Consider the following 13621-nt stretch of genomic DNA (forward strand, 5'->3'; position numbering starts at 1 on the left):
TACAAATTCTAAAAGGAAAGAAATTCCAGATATTTGCATGGACTTTGGCACTACTGTACATCTCCTCCTCAAAACAGAAAGCATCAAAGCTCGAGGTTGTAAACGATGAAATAAACTGCAACTACAGCTGTGGCTGGAGTCTGTGTGTCTGTCCAGTGTGTGTGTGTGTGTGTGTGTGTGTGTGTTCCTATCTGCACTGGGTGGCTCCGAACCTGGGATCAATGGGCCTAGACCAGCAGACGCAGAGTTTGTGTGCAATTGTGTACTGTATATCAGTTGGTGTGTGCGTTAATGTGCATATCCAAGTGTGTGTGTGTGTGTGTGTGTATGCATCGCTGTTTTCTCTTTAAATGGGAATATGCGTGTGTTCGTGTGTGTCTGTACTGGAGCCAGTATGTGACCAGATAATGTTGCATATCGGACCAGTTGTGGAGAACTCAGCCAATACACATCTCAAGTGCATGACAAGACTTATCTCTCTCTCTTCCTCTCTCTCTCTCTCTGTGTGTGTGTGTGTGTGTGTGTGTGTGTGTGTGTGTGTGTGTTGGTCAATATATTTGATTGTTCCAGTAGCTGTATTAATGAAAAAACAACAGGACAGAATTCATTTGAGGGGCAGCAGACAAGGAGACGTGCTGTCTGTGGTCGAGCACACACACATGCACACAGACACACACACACGCACACAGACACACACACACAGACACACACACACACACACACACACACATACAAACACACGCACGTGCACATTGCTGTTGTTTCTTTTTGTTTGCCTTTTCAGCCTGCATCATATAACTGTCAGTTCTCATAATAGGCACAGAGTGACCACTCACTGCTGCCAAGCAGTTTGCTATTGTTGAGTTATTTTCCTGTTCCTGCGTGAGTTGAGACGCATCACTCTTCATCTCAGAGGTCGCCTGCAGAATCACTTTCTTTGCAAATATACATATGTGAGAAATATAAAAAGCCCCAGGACAGGTGACAAACTCACCTTTCACAGCGCTTGTAATTCCCACTCTCTATCAAGCAATGAGCAGATATTTGGTGTGATGTGGCTGTGCTTGCCACTGCACCACTGTGCTACTGTTTTGTATTTTATTTCTTTTTTATTATTATTTTGTTCTATTTTTAAATTCGAGTCTTTAGGTCACCCTTGATCTATAGCGCATGTGTTTGACGTGTTATGCGATTTCACACCTGTAGGGGTCAGTGTTAACCCTGAGGTGAGTCAGACATGGGATGATTCACCTGCTGTTACTCCACATGTTATGATCTCCCATCATATCTCTCTCTCACACACACACACACACACACACACTCAGTGGTGAAAAACATATGATTTACTCCATCACATTCAGTGTTTAGTCAAGTCTTAATTAGATTAAATGAGTGACTAATGATAGAGAGAGAGAGAGAGAGGATGTCACATTAAAATAAATGCATTTAGATGAGCAGTGGGCTTATAAACAATCATTAAAAGGAGCCATAAGGTTGAATGCCAGATTGAGCAAATGTGTTTAAGCGTGTGTGTGTGTGTGTGTGTTTGCGTGCGGGTGCGTGTGTTACTTGTTGCAATTAGCTAGTAGCAGCAGACAAAATATTGAAAGCAGATGTTCAAATTGCGAAAAACCACTGGATGTTCCAGTAACACGTAAAGTCCTTGCCAGGACTCTGCAGTTGCTTCAGGAAATAGGAAACAGCTTCAGGGTCTGACCACCTTCCCCAAATCCTTCTGGGACCTCATCGAAGGCCCCTAAACAACACATTGACCCCCACTGATGGAGCTATAATAAAAGTGGGACAGCTCAACATTTTGGAAAATGCATGTTTGTTGTTGAATGACAATAAATTTTATAAATATGATATAAATAGATATAATGACACACCAAACAAACAATGATGAAGATTTTTCGCGCTTAAAAGCTGTTCTCTGAAGCCTTGGCTATAAGGGAAAACAATTCAAAACACTTGTGCCATTCTGCAAAGCAGTTCCTGTCTGCAGTGACACAGAGGAGTGTCAGTAGTAGTAGTAGTAGGAGTAAACAGGAGGAGTGAGAGGTCCTGTTGATAGTGAAAAATCTTTGTTTTTTTGCACCAGTCGAAAACAAGTCTGTAACAAAGCCTCTGATTGGTCAAGTGTATCAAAGATGGACAGCCAGAAGTGCGCTAATGACAACAATAGCCTTTTACGTCTTGAAAAACGGGATAAAATGATCATAAAAGTCATTCAATGTTGGATTTATCAACATGGACATGTTGTGCAAAGTCTCCGAAAAGACACTGAAGTTCCAGGCCGCACTACAAATCTTCCGAAAAGGCCACAATCGCACGGAAGCCCTGCCTGGAACGGCGCAAGTGTTAGCTCCCCCTCAAGACAAACCGTAAGTTGCTGGCAAGAACTGATCAAATGTTATGAGAACTTTTATAACATGACTCAGCATTCAGGCTACAAGGTGGTATAAAGTATCAGCAAATGTGCAGACATGAACTGAAACTGAAGGCAGTGTGTAACTTATCTTAACTAATGTAGTAAATACAACAGGCCTGCATAAATCCTTTTCTTTCAGAGGGTCAAAAAAATAATCTTGTACTGTATGTATTTGAAAGAGTCTCATTCCATTCATATGAATTAACATAAGATCAGTATAATCCAGTACAGTAAACCGCATCTCAAATTACAGTCATTTCCAAATAATGTTATCATCTCTGTGCCAATAAGGTAATGGCTTATTACATTAATGGGAGGTTATTACATCATTGGGCTAGTTATGTAGTAGCATGCACCAATAATGTGTTAATATTTTTGGAAATGCATTATTTTTGTAAATTTGGCATTATACTCAAATAAGCAAAGCTATGCTTTTGTGTCATTTTCCTCTTCTGCTGTATCTCCATATGATATTATATTTCTTACAATACATCCTCATTCTGTCTAGATGTGTTAGCTCAATAAGGGCCTCTGCTGAGCACTGGCCCTGGGACGGTCTCATTTTCAGCCCTCGTGGCCTCTGCCTATTAAGGACAGTTTAAAAAAAAAAATGCTGTATGGACCGCACCAAAACGATCAATCATCCGTCACATACTTGTAAAAGAAGTGGAATCAACCACACGACACAATTGGATCAAGGACCATATCAGACTCAACAGTGTCTGACGGAAAACTTGAACTTAATTTTCGCATGACACAGGTCTGGCACAGTATTTGTTTAGTGGTGGATGCCGTCCATCCAGCAGTCATGCTATTCATAAAAATTAAAACCACACAATAAAAACAGCTAAAGCTCACACACACACTTCTGCTGAAAAAGAGGAAGAGCACTTTTGATACCACATTGTTCGGGTGTGTGTGTGTGTGTGTGTGCGCGTGTGTGTGTGTGTGTGTGTGTGTGTGTGTGTGTGTGTGTGTTTGGGTAGGACCAAAATTGCGGGAAGCCACTCACCACAGACCGTTTGGCAGTCTCACTGTGGCCTCAAAAACCCTTTCACCACTGTGGTCTCTGTGTTTGTGTGTGGGTGGGTGTGGGTGAATATGTGTGCGAGTGTGTGTGTGCGTGTTTTTTGTCTCAACATTGTCTCATTTGCATTGCTGTGGCTGCTTTCTACACCATGGGTTTTGCAAATGTGATAAATATGAAACATCAAGGTGGTGTACTCGAGAATTAAGTCTAGACACACCAGGTCCTGGTATAATTGTGTGGTGGGCCTGTGTGTCTGAGCAGTGTTCATGTCAATGTTACTGACGGGTATGTCACAGAAGTGAGACAGACCAGTGTGTGAGTGAGCGAATTACTGAATTACACGTAAACCCACAATCCTGCCATAGCTATATTTGAATTTGATGGTGGAAAAGAATATGTTAGAAGCAGTTCTGCAGCCGGGACGTATGAGATCTGTGAGAGTTCAGGGACTTGTCTTCGGTCTTGAGAAGACACTTATCATTGTGTTCCAAAGCACACTAGTCTATTATATATCTATATATATTTACATTTGCAAGCACCACGTTGCATGTAAGTAAAGAAAAGAAAAGCAATTGAAATATTTCATGGTGAAATATATTCATTACCTTTTAGATTTTTCTTCGATTGCCTTGTTAAGGCAGTAGAGAAAAAGACATCCGTTTTGGTTGGTTACATAATGCACCGTATTATTACATTTTCGTGAAATAAAGTGCAACCCCCGCATTTTGTAAGGACCTCCGCATTATGTAATAATTTATTACAAAATGCTGAGAAATTTATTACATAATGAAGTGAAAATTTATTACATGTTGTTACATAATGCGTTGTTACAAGGCTTTAAAGGTGCACTTGGTGACAAAATGAAAAAAAAAAAGTATGTTTGACAAAAAAATCAAGCACAATTATCTGAGCTATGTACCATTTCGAACCAATCTGGCAGGTTCTGATAGCCTTTCACCTCTGTGTCCCTTGGTGTGTTTAAATGTCCAAAACAAGGGGTTGACTGACTACATGATATCGCAGCCACCTGCTGCTCATAATAGCTCGTCTTACATATAATTACATAGTATGTAAGTGTGTGTGTGTGTGTGTGTGTTGCTGGCTTGATAATTAGCTGAGGATAGAGAGACACGAGGACACAGGGAGAGAAAGAGAGTGGACAGATGCAGAAGGTGTTTTCGACGCCAAACATGAAGAAAACCAAAGCGTTACGCACACTTCCACCATTATTTGACAGACTATTAGTGTGTGTGTTTGTGTGTGTGTGTGTTATTTACTGTTGATCCATGTTTGGGGTAATTACTGACCCTGCCGATTGTTGTTGACTCTCTAGAAGATAGAATGATTAAAACTGCACTTATTTAAACACATTATCTGATCAGCAACTTCTTCGGCTCTATATGAGAAGTCATCTCCACCCATAGTAACAAACCTGGCGAAAACACATCACGTGACCATTCATGCACGCTGGTCATGCTGGTGTGAACAGGAAGCAGACTGTCTACTCTGCAGTTGGTTGCTTAACTGCTGAAAATGCTACAGACGGGGAACATCAATGGTAAAAAAGAGCAGGGATTTCTCGTGCAACGCGGAGGACCTGTTACTGACAGGAAGTGTTAGCAATGCTTTGCATAACTGTTAAAAAACCAATCAGGAAGTAAATGTGGCCCACTCTGCCATTGTCTCTAAACGACTCCATCCAGACTAAAGCACAACCCCGGAGTTTTCAAACTGAAATGGGCCCAGCCAAGTTCTCAGTTTTAGGTTCTCAAAAACTAGTGCGTACAGCAGGCGCAAACACAACAAAAAATAAATAGAATAAATTACTACACTCAAATTTTACTCCCCTTATCACTACGTGCAGTAGTATTTTAGATTCAAGGGAGTGTGTTTGAAGCTCTGTGATTGGCTGGGCCTAAGCTGAGCTCCAAGTGGCCCAGGCCCCTGTAGACCCGCCCCTATGCATGTGGTCGTTTCATTGTTAATATTTATCTATTACTCATAACCTCAGTTGTTTTGTTTTTTGTTCTGGCTGTTCATAGCATATATGCTAAAAATTCAAGTAACTTAAATGTTTGGTAACAGAACACATTATAACGTAAATGTATATTAATATTTAATGAGTTGAATTGCATTAGAATGTACAGTATTTTCTTCATTATCTCAGTGTGTTTTTGAGTGTCGCTTAGCCATTAGGCCGTTAGCGATGTTTTATCACACACGTCAAATAAATCAGCTCGTAATACTGTTGGCTCATTGAAGATGTTAAGTCGTAATGTGGTTTAAGCTATTACACTCACACTCACACACGGGCCAACCCTAAACCGTAAACCCGGTCGTTTACATCGTAATCATTTACACACACACACACACACACGCTGTATGTATATGTGTGTCATCAAATCTGCATAGCCTTTAAATTTAGTGATTATGTCATAAATGTCAAACGCATAACGTGCTGTAGTCCTCGGTGAGTCGTCAGTGAAGGATCGTCAGTGGCGTTAGCCCCTCGTCACTGGAGGGGGGCCGGCCACATGTGCCGCGGTAATAAAGTCCCCCCCACCCCTCTGCCCCGAGCCATATATCTATCACGCTGGTGGTTCCTTGGGGGGCTGTCGATCAGTTAGACGATGTTTACAGGAAATGGGTCGTTTTGTGACCCAAACAGGAAACTTTCTGCCTTTACTTTCACAAGAGGAAGACGCTGGATTTCTGTAAAGTTCTCATCTCAGCTCTGCATCCTGAGCAGCATGGATGAGTGAAGTACATGCCAGATTATATGATATATGTATATATGTGTAGTTCTTTTTTTTATTTTTACAGTTTACAGGATATTCAATACGATGGGATAAAAGAACATTCCAGCTGTAAATTTGCGTGGTTATTTAGTATATATGCTATTAATTAAAGTTACTTAAACAAAATATAATATAACGTAAATATATAAATAGTTAATGAGTGAAATAGTATTTATTCAACTGTAAAGTGATTGTATTCATTGTACTAACCCTCTATTATTAGGCCAAAATATGCTTATACATTAATGCATTATTACATAATTACTTAGTTTCATGGCTTAGCCCATACTCATCTTATATTTCAGCCCCCATTTCGATATCAGCTACACAACTGTAAATGTTCATAACTGCATCTTGCCAAGTTGTGACGCTATTATGGTGACAAAAGCAGAAAAAAACATAAAAAAGAAAAATGATTAGAAAAGCTCAATTTTAGGCTAATGATGGAAATAAAGAATATAATTTCATCACCTAGACTCCACCTCCCTTCTGTGGGCCAGAGGTTGAATAATGTTGTGGCATCTTCCTTTCAGTTCAGCGAATGAATCTGTGCAGGGTTTGAACAGCAGGATGATGATTCATAACTAATGTGATAATGTGTAAAGTAATGACTGCTTACTAAACACATGACAGATGAGTGCCAGTATCTTCTTCTCCTCCCTGTTCTTTGATGTTTCTCATTAGAATCACCGGAGGCCACGAGCTGAAGGAGCGATGTGAGGCTAACGGTTCCAGTGGTTTTCGTCATGACAGGGGTCACAGAGCGCTGCACAAACGCTCTTATCGAGTCAGGATTTGGAATGAAGTCCGGTCCAGGTAGAGAACTACAGAACTGAGCAAGTTGCTGTCCCACAGTGGCATTTAAAAAGGGGAAACGTATGAAATGACTTAAACTAACAGCCCAGAAAATGGAGTAGCTTTACAGTAAGTTAAAGAAACTACTCAGACAAAGATTTTGTATTCAGTCACCTTTTTCTTTTGGCAGTGGGCTTTTTTTAATTCGTCTTTACTGGATGAGTCACAATAATATTTCAGTCATATGCTCTGGCCCCTACGTCCCTGGTTTGTCATCCAATAACTTTTATGCAAATGATGAGATAAAAAAAGGTCAGAATCAAACACGACGCAGATTATTCACGCGAGTAGATTACATATAGAGTCAGTGCAAAGATGCAAGTAGACGTGAATTTTGCATCGGTCAAAAAATGAATAATCAGTTGCTTCACTCACTCGAGTTGAAATGTTTGAACTCAAACGAAATATCTGGATAGGCATTGTTGTGAAAGCCAATTAGTATTGACATTCGTCAATGTCCTCATCAGAGGAGGATAAAAGTATTGTTGCTGTATGTGGACTATTTACGTATATCGTGACCAGCTGAAGAATTTGGCGAATAAGCACCAATATGCAAACTTGTGCGTGTAACGCAATGCGGATTTGGTGCGAACACACAGCATTAAACATTCAGATTATATAAACTCATTTAGTGTACAGAATGAATAACAAGGGGTCATCTACATTTTTATTTTCAAATGTTTGTCTTGTAATTTCGTCCTCTTTCATCAAGAGCAATTTCAAAAGTAAAAACCAAACAAAAAGCTATTGACAACTTTAACCCCCCCCCAAAAAAATCCATCAGCCTTTTTTAATTGTTAGCCCTCACTATTCGTATCTGTATCTCACTACTGTTTAAAATATTTTCTGTCGCTGCTTTCTTCACTATCTTCCTCTTACCGTCGCTTCGTGCATCCACATTTGTCTATACCCTCAATGCTACTGTATCTGTATCAGTTACTGTTCATCAATTACAGTTACTTCAACTTTTACACAATGATGCTTGGGTATATATATATATATATATATATATATATATATAAATCAGTTTGAGACCAAATAAACAAATACACAAAACTTTTAACAACCCCCCCCCCCCCCCCCCCCCCCTCTCTCTCTCACACACACACACGCACACACACACTTGCTCCTGAAAACCACACGGGACCAATTATCACATTTGCCGTGCTCTGTTTGCCAACCCCCAGTCTCTACACTGACAGAGAGAGAGGGAGCCAGAGAGAGAAAGAGAGATACAGCAAATGTTCAGACAGTCATCGCCTCATTAACCTTAGATAGCATAAAGCTTCTATGTGTTTGTGTGTGTGTGTGTGTGTGTGTGTGTGTGTGTGTGTGTGTGTGTGTGTGTGTGTGTGTGTGTGTTGTGTGTGTCTGTGCGTACATTTCTTTTGTTCAAAAGCCATTGTTGTGCGTTTTGGCCGGTCCTATAACAACTTCTCTTTTAAAGGTAACGACTTGGCGTCCACTGATGCATTTTACTTTACGACTTATCACTTTTGCTATATGATGGCGCCTGACGTTCACACGACTCCAGAGTTTGCAAGCCACAAAAAAAAATCTTATGAGTTTCAGTTTAAAACCTCCAGGGTTGCATGTGAGTGTGGACGAGCAGAAACTGAGACTTTGACATCAGGCGCCCACGTTTTCTTCCTGATTGTCAGCCACAGTTCCAACCTCGTCATCCCTGCTCTTACGTTCAACCCTCGCTGTTCCTCATTTGTAGTATTTTTCTGAAACAAAGCAACAGACTGTAAACACACGACCAGTGTTAGCGAGTAGTCAGGTGATACGCATTTTCAGGTGTTAGTATGGACACGGATCATTTCTGATACAGGGTTGGGATGAAGCATTTAGTTGTGATGAATCCAGATTGGCTACGATTGAAAAAGAAAAAAAAGATGAAATGTATTTTTTCTTATTATTCCCATGAATCATCTCTTGAGCTATCAGATTCTGTTTTCTGACCCTCAGGAGGGGCCTGACCCGTATGTCGGAAATCACTGGATCAAACGGTAAAGCAGTAAAACATTGCCCTATATTGATGCATCAGCACCAACAATCTAATAATGTATGTCAGTCATGAGAGTCATTGTACTGCAAAATAAGTACTTTTACTTTGTATAATATAAGTACATTTGGTATTCATATTAATGTACTTTTATAGGATTTGAGTGCAGGACTTTACTTGTAAAGTAGTTTCATATTCAGTTAACAATTGCCTTAATGATATTTGGTGGGCAAATATAGAAAGGTCTGATAGATCGAGCTTTATTTAGTCAGTATTTTTATGCTTTTTAATTAATTTTAGTATTAATACTGTGGATAGTGTTGTTTTAGGATATTTGTAATGACACCACAAAAACTCTAAAAAAAAAAATGATTTAAATCTAAATCATAAATAAACTTCCTCTCCAAACCTGATCCTACAGTCCACGTTCTGGATGTTTATGTGAGCAATATGACAGACAAAACACACGCCTGTTTAATGACAGCACCAGGTGTCTGGGACTCAGTCTGATGTCATATATTCCAACACTAAACTGATCCACTTGCATGCATGTGTTTGTGTGTAGACAAAAGAGGACAGTGTGTGTGTGTGTGTGTGTGTGTGTGTGTGTGTGTTTGTGTGTGTGCGTATGTGCGTGTGTGCGCGTGTGTGTTTTGAGAAGGAGGTGTTTTACTGGAAGAATTCCCCTCCTGCTGCTGAATCATCAAATTGGAGCTGATGGAATCTCCTTCACATTTCCCTGTGAAACAAAAACACTTCACACTAGTGCTCAATGTGTCTCATGATGAGACATCTCCATCTACTTCTTTTCAAGCATGCACACACGCACACACACACACACACACACACACACACACACACACACACACACACACACACACACACACACACACAACACACAACTTTACATGTTTGTCCAATTAAAACTTCTTTTTTTTACTGGTCCTTCCAGTATAGTTCAGATGATGCTTCATCATTAACATCTGTTACACTGACACATAAGCATGCATGCATGCACGCACGCACACGGGCAAACACACACACACACACACACACACACACACACACACACAGACACACCATCTAACTGAACGGCTAAATGATTGCTCATCCATGACATCATCAGAGCTCATCGGAGAAAGGGAATAAAAATCCAGTCAGTGTGTGTGTGTGTGTGTTTGCGTGTGTTTCCTGGAAATGTATGTTATTATTTGATACAACAGATTTGTATTTTTATTGGCCACACACACATACACACACACAACCAAAAAAACACCAGAGTTACCGAGATAACAATCGTACACCAACCGGTGGTTTGCTCACACTGGCCAACTTTACTTTCCATAAGGTAATGATCATTAGCTACCAATCGATGAGCATCATGAACATGACTTCAGTCTAGTGGCTGTCGTCTATAATTTGTTCCATACATTTTAAGCGCAGTATCAGTTGCAAGTTATTACTTTGTTTTTGAGAAATTGTTTGCCCTGCTAGAAGTGAGGCTGAAGAGTAATAATGTCAGTTTTTCGGTGCATCTGTCCCGGCTGGAGCAAGATATTTAACATAATATTATACTACTTATTTTTTATATTCATGGTCTACACATAACTGGAGTGGCAGTGACGTCAGCTTTGTCACAGACCTCGTATTGAAACAGAAATCACAACTGACAGAACAGAAAATAAGAATCTTCTGGAGATGTATTTCAACAAAAGCGTCCTTGCAGTATTGCCCACTGAGAGACAAATCCTCAAACAGTGTATTGAGGGAACACAGTGTATATATATCTGTGATTGAATATGTTTGAATTGATTCTGTTAAGGTCCACCTAAGTGAACAAAGGATGCAGTCAGTGGACAGCTGCTGTGTCTTGTGTGTGTGTGTGTGTGTATGGTGGTGACTAACTGTAATTCCAGGAGTGTCTCACACTAACCGGACAGCTGGGCCGACTGGGAGAACATCTTTGCTTCTGTCCCTTCGTGGCCTCCCCTCGGCCTTCATTTCAACTGTTTCCCACCAATCTGTCCTCACCTCCCCTGTCTTCTTGCTTCATCCTTTACAGACATCCTGCAGCAGAAATCAGGAGGAGGACACGCAGAGGATGCAGAAGAGTAACAAGGAGCGACGAGCGCAGTCCGGACAACAGAGACTGATGGAGAAGAGCATACCTTTCTTCCATCATCATTGGCAACGTGAGATTTTTCAAACAGACAGAACATGGACGGTATTTACATAGCGCTCAAGGCGCTTAACAGCATAAGTCACATTCACACACATTCATACAGCGCTGCTATTTACTGCGCTTTTTTTCTTTTCTGTCACCAGATTCATGCACTGCCAGAAGAGACCGTCAGAGACGACTTAGGGCTAAGTGTCATGCCCAAGGACGCTTCAGCTCACTGACCGGGGGGGAAGTGGGGATCAAGCTGCCGACCTTCTGGTTAGTGGACAACCGCCTCTACCTCCCTAAGCCGCATTCGCCCCGTCACTGCCAAACTAAAGCAAAAAGTAAAGTATATAATGGACTCCACTTGGACACAGACGTGACACTAAACATATGTTTCCATGAGTCTGTGTCTGCTGGCCTCTGTGTTAACCATGACAACAGGTGATAGTCAACCCTGTGTTTTTTCTTCCTTTTTTCAACCTAGAAACTTTCAAACAGGACATTCCGGCTTGTATTCAACTTTTTCATAACTTCCATATTCTCTGAAACATCCAATGTTTCCTGCGACCGTTCTAGTAATTACACATTGTGTACCCATTTCCCACTTTTCCTACTCTCCATACTACTTCAGCTTCTTCATCCTTATTGAAGCCAGCGATCCGGTTTAGCGTCAAGGCCTTTCAGCAGCCAGCATTCAGTTCCATAATGTGATAAATCATTCACAATCATGGTCAATGTGCAGACACAATTGAGGTTTTTCAACTGGGGAGCATATACTCTTCTTGAAAAAAAGATTCATAAGCATTTTTGGCTCGTGGCAGGACTCTCCCAGGATCAATGTCAGTAATTGAGATCAGCACGTTTAGAAATATATTGCATGTTGGTTACCCAAAGTTAAAATGAAGTCTAAAAACGTAAGGCTCGCTAACATTACGATGTTAAAGGATCAGTCTACTAAGCTAATGACTTCCCTCTACTTGTGCCATTTTCACTCCACATTCTAGCAATTACCTTTATTCTGCAATGGTCGTTTGTGGCCACAGACACTGGTGTTCAGCAGACGGTACATATGCCGACTCAGAAGTTGTTCAGCTGCTCGGGAATCACACTCATAAGTTTTATGGCGCTCAGAGGAGCCAACTGCTCTGTCTCACTGATGCTCAAAGCACATGAGTGAGTCCAGTGTTATGACTCAAAGTCTGGGGATTCAGTCCCCTCTATAGCTGGACGGCAGGCAGCGCAGACAGGCTGCCATTGGATGTCATCCAGACTCCGGTTTTAAATCTGCTTTTTGGGGGGGACGTTTGTTTGTTGATGAATTCAAAGGCCACTTCAACAGTTGTATTTTAGCAGCTGGTAAGAACACACACACAGTGACGCGCCCATACAAACACAAGCACACACACACACACACACACACACACACACACACAAACACACACACACACACACACACACACACACACACACACACACACACACATACACAGACACACACACAAATGAGCAGGGTCTAGACATGATGGGGTTTGATGTCGTGGGAGCTCTGTGGGGTGTAGAGAAGGATGAGGAGATGGGAGGAGGGGAGGGAAAGAGGGGTGGGGGGGGGCAAGAGGAGGGATGGAAAAAGTTGAATACAAGGAGAATAGAAAGATGAGAGGTTTATTAGACTGGACATGCAGATAGTAAGGAACGCACCATCCTCCCAGGACACATTCTTATTTCATCACTGCTTTTCTTCCTTTTTACATTTTTCAGCCGTTCAGGTTTTTTGTTCCCCCCAAACTAAGATTCTTATTCAGCAGCTATAACACAAGACAGCAGCATTATGTCATCCTTTGTTTGTTTGTTTCAGTGTCAGGGAAGTCTGGTGTAGAGCGACTTTAATGCTATTATAGTAATCAGATGTGAAAATGTACTGGTCACATTCCCCTTCAAGTAAAAAATTATACAACCTGTTTGTATAACCACTTATATGCATACACCTCCAAATACACCCGCCAGTTTTTCAGCAACGTTTTGTATCAGTCTAATATTTATTAGGGATGTCCCGATCCAATATTCCATATCGGTATCTGGGCAATATTGGCCAAAATGGCCGATCCAATACATTACAGTAAACATACCAAATAAATGCCTATTTACATATCTACTGAGCCTTGAACGACATTCCGGCATCATATTCTTATGTTAATTTATTATTCTTTAATCAATAGTTTACAGTTCAATTTGTTTTTTGCTTGTTTGACGGTGCTGACCATAAAACATTTTGCCAAAAGTTCTGTGAAAAGAAAACAGCAGTATTCCATAACTCGGTAATGCTGCCGGCTAT

At 40.9% G+C, this 13621-nt stretch overlaps 1 protein-coding gene across 3 annotated transcripts in view; it reads left to right on the forward strand.

Moving 5' to 3' along the window:
- Positions 1-2163: 2163 nt before the first annotated feature.
- Positions 2164-13621, forward strand: part of runx1 (RUNX family transcription factor 1) — a 59238-nt gene continuing 47780 nt past the window's right edge. The window contains exons 1-4 of one of the 3 annotated variants that reach the window (XM_035628379.2): positions 2254-2384; positions 6944-7075; positions 11185-11314; positions 11448-11630. In XM_035628379.2, coding sequence (XP_035484272.2) covers positions 11224-11314; positions 11448-11630 — 274 coding nt within the window. In that variant the 5' untranslated portion in view covers positions 2254-2384; positions 6944-7075; positions 11185-11223. Of the gene's footprint in view, positions 2385-6943; positions 7076-11184; positions 11315-11447; positions 11631-13621 lie in introns of those variants that run through there. The other 2 variants (XM_035628370.2, XM_035628402.2) reach the window with 2 other exon arrangements.

The sequence above is a fragment of the Scophthalmus maximus genome, chromosome 1 (assembly GCF_022379125.1).
Source record: "Scophthalmus maximus strain ysfricsl-2021 chromosome 1, ASM2237912v1, whole genome shotgun sequence".
Lineage (NCBI taxonomy): Eukaryota > Metazoa > Chordata > Actinopteri > Pleuronectiformes > Scophthalmidae > Scophthalmus > Scophthalmus maximus.